We start from the raw sequence: 2,078 nt of genomic DNA, 5'->3' as shown, positions 1-2,078 counted from the left end.
CCCCCCCACCCCACCCCGGCCGGCAGCCGCCCAGGCGGCTCACCTCATTTCACCCCACCGGACTCGCGTTGGCTTTCACCCGGGGGGTAGCCAAATCCCCCTCCAACACCCCCTCAACCTGGTGTCCACGTCCCCCTCGTTCAGCGCAGGGGAAGCTCGGGGTCACCGGGGCTGTGGGGAGGTAGGTTTGGGGAGCCTGTGTGTTTCCCGGCCCCCCTCAGCTCCAGGCAGGGGGCGGCTCACCTCATTTCACCCCACCGGACTCGCGTTGGCTTTCACCCGGGGGGTAGCCAAATCCCCCTCCAACACCCCCTCAACCTGGTGTCCACGTCCCCCTCGTTCAGCGCAGGGGAAGCTCGGGGTCACCGGGGCTGTGGGGAGGTAGGTTTGGGGAGCCTGTGTGTTTCCCGGCCCCCCTCAGCTCCAGGCAGGGCATGGAGCCACGCGGTCCGTTCCCCGTCCTGGAACCGAGGCGTTCCTGGCTGCATGGGCCACGATCAGCTCCTCTTCCCTAGAGGGGACAGGATCCTGCCGCCTCCCTCCATGGGGGGAAGGGTTTCTCTGGCGCTCTCCGAAATACCTCGTGCTCCCAGCCCCGACACAACCACCGACCTGCCGCCGCGCTCGGCTCGCAAACCTGGCACCGGCAAAGCGGGGCGGCCCTGGCACCGTGCCTCCGCCGGAGCGGGGCGAGGTGATCGATAAACGCAGACCAAAGATGTGCCATCATGTGCTATACATGAGGGAATTATATTTGATAGAGTACTTACAGGCAGATTTCTATTTTTCTGTATCCCAGATTATGATAAGATTTCCTTCTGTGTTGTGCCAGGTGTAATTATTGTGCAGTCAATGAAAGGTGCTTTCGAAAAATCAAACAGCTTTACTGAAATTCTGAACTCTGTGTTTAGCTGTCGTCGTGGTTTGTATTTTTTATCATGGGAAAGGGGTCTGATGCGGGCTGGGAAGCCAGCAATGGTCTTGTGTTAATTGATACTATGGTTTTTATATAAAATTGACATAATAAATTGTTTTAAGAAAACCAAAAGCCCTTTTCTGTGTATGGCTCTGCTGGTTTCACTGCCTGTGTCCGTGCTCAGAGGCCAGCCGGCCCCGCAGAGAGCCGTTCCTCGGCGCGGCCACAGCTGCTGCTGCCTCCAAAGGGCAGACAGCAAACGCCCAGCTCTGTGTAACAGGGACAGATCCATACCAGAGCACGTGTTTTCTCATCACCGGGGGCCGTGAGGAGGCAGGGCTGGCAGCTAACAGCAGGTCACGGCTTTGCCCGTCTGCCTGGAGGAGCAGGAAAGGAAGGAGCAGGACACGGCGTGAAAACCGGGCTCGTGCTTTATCGTGGTGGCTGTGTGTGTGCAGCGCCCGGCTCAACGCCCTGCCCTGCGCAGGCCACGCAGCAGAGGCGAGGCTGTTAGCCAGCGTGAGAGATCACTGATGTCTGTCCAAGCCTGTAATTGCCGTGACCTCCCTTCAGAGGACCTGCCCGGTAAGGAAACAGAAAAGAGTAACATGCCCCACGGTGCCTGCAGGCTTTCAAACACATAGCAGCCTAGGAGGCTGGCAAGGGATTCGCAGTCATCCCGCCTCGTTACAGTCCTGCACAGGCAAGATGCTGATTTATGTGCTTTGCAACACCCACGTAAGCTGTTTATTCCAAAGGTAGGTCTGGCCACTGACCCCGAGAGCAGGCGGCAATGCCCATCTTGCACACCTCCGCCTCCACACGCCGATTACGATACGGGGACGCGCTTGGGCTCTCCCTTCTTAGACAGAATTGCTGGTTTCTCTCTGGAAGCTGCTAACTTTTGCTGGATGCAGCCAGAGCCTGTTCCTGGCACAGGGGAGGGCCTTGCCACGGGAGCTCTCCCGAAATACCTCACCCGCCAGAGGGGTTGGTGCTCTTGACACCTGTGGCCAGCGGGGCCAGAGGGCCTTACCTCGCCAGCCTCCCGCCCTGGCGTCAGGACGATCCGGGCAGGGGACAGCTGTGTCCCCTGCGCTGCCCGCTGGGAAGAAGACGAGCCCCGAGCTGCCGTGAGCGAGGGGGCGGAACCAACCGGCCT

General features: G+C 59.8%; 1 protein-coding gene across 1 annotated transcript in view; it reads left to right on the top strand.

Moving 5' to 3' along the window:
- The window catches only part of CDH1 (cadherin 1), a 5,587-nt gene extending 4,882 nt beyond the window's left edge, over positions 1-705 (top strand). The window contains exon 16 of the mRNA XM_019474676.1: positions 516-705. Within this exon, the coding sequence (XP_019330221.1) occupies positions 516-705 (190 nt within the window). The remainder of the gene's footprint in view (positions 1-515) is intronic.
- Positions 706-2,078: the final 1,373 nt, after the last annotated feature.

The sequence above is a fragment of the Aptenodytes forsteri genome, unplaced genomic scaffold, assembly GCF_000699145.1.
Source record: "Aptenodytes forsteri isolate BGI_AS27 unplaced genomic scaffold, ASM69914v1 Scaffold269, whole genome shotgun sequence".
NCBI lineage: Eukaryota > Metazoa > Chordata > Aves > Sphenisciformes > Spheniscidae > Aptenodytes > Aptenodytes forsteri.
Note: the sequence above shows the minus strand (reverse complement) of the source record. Positions and strands in the feature narration are given on the sequence as shown.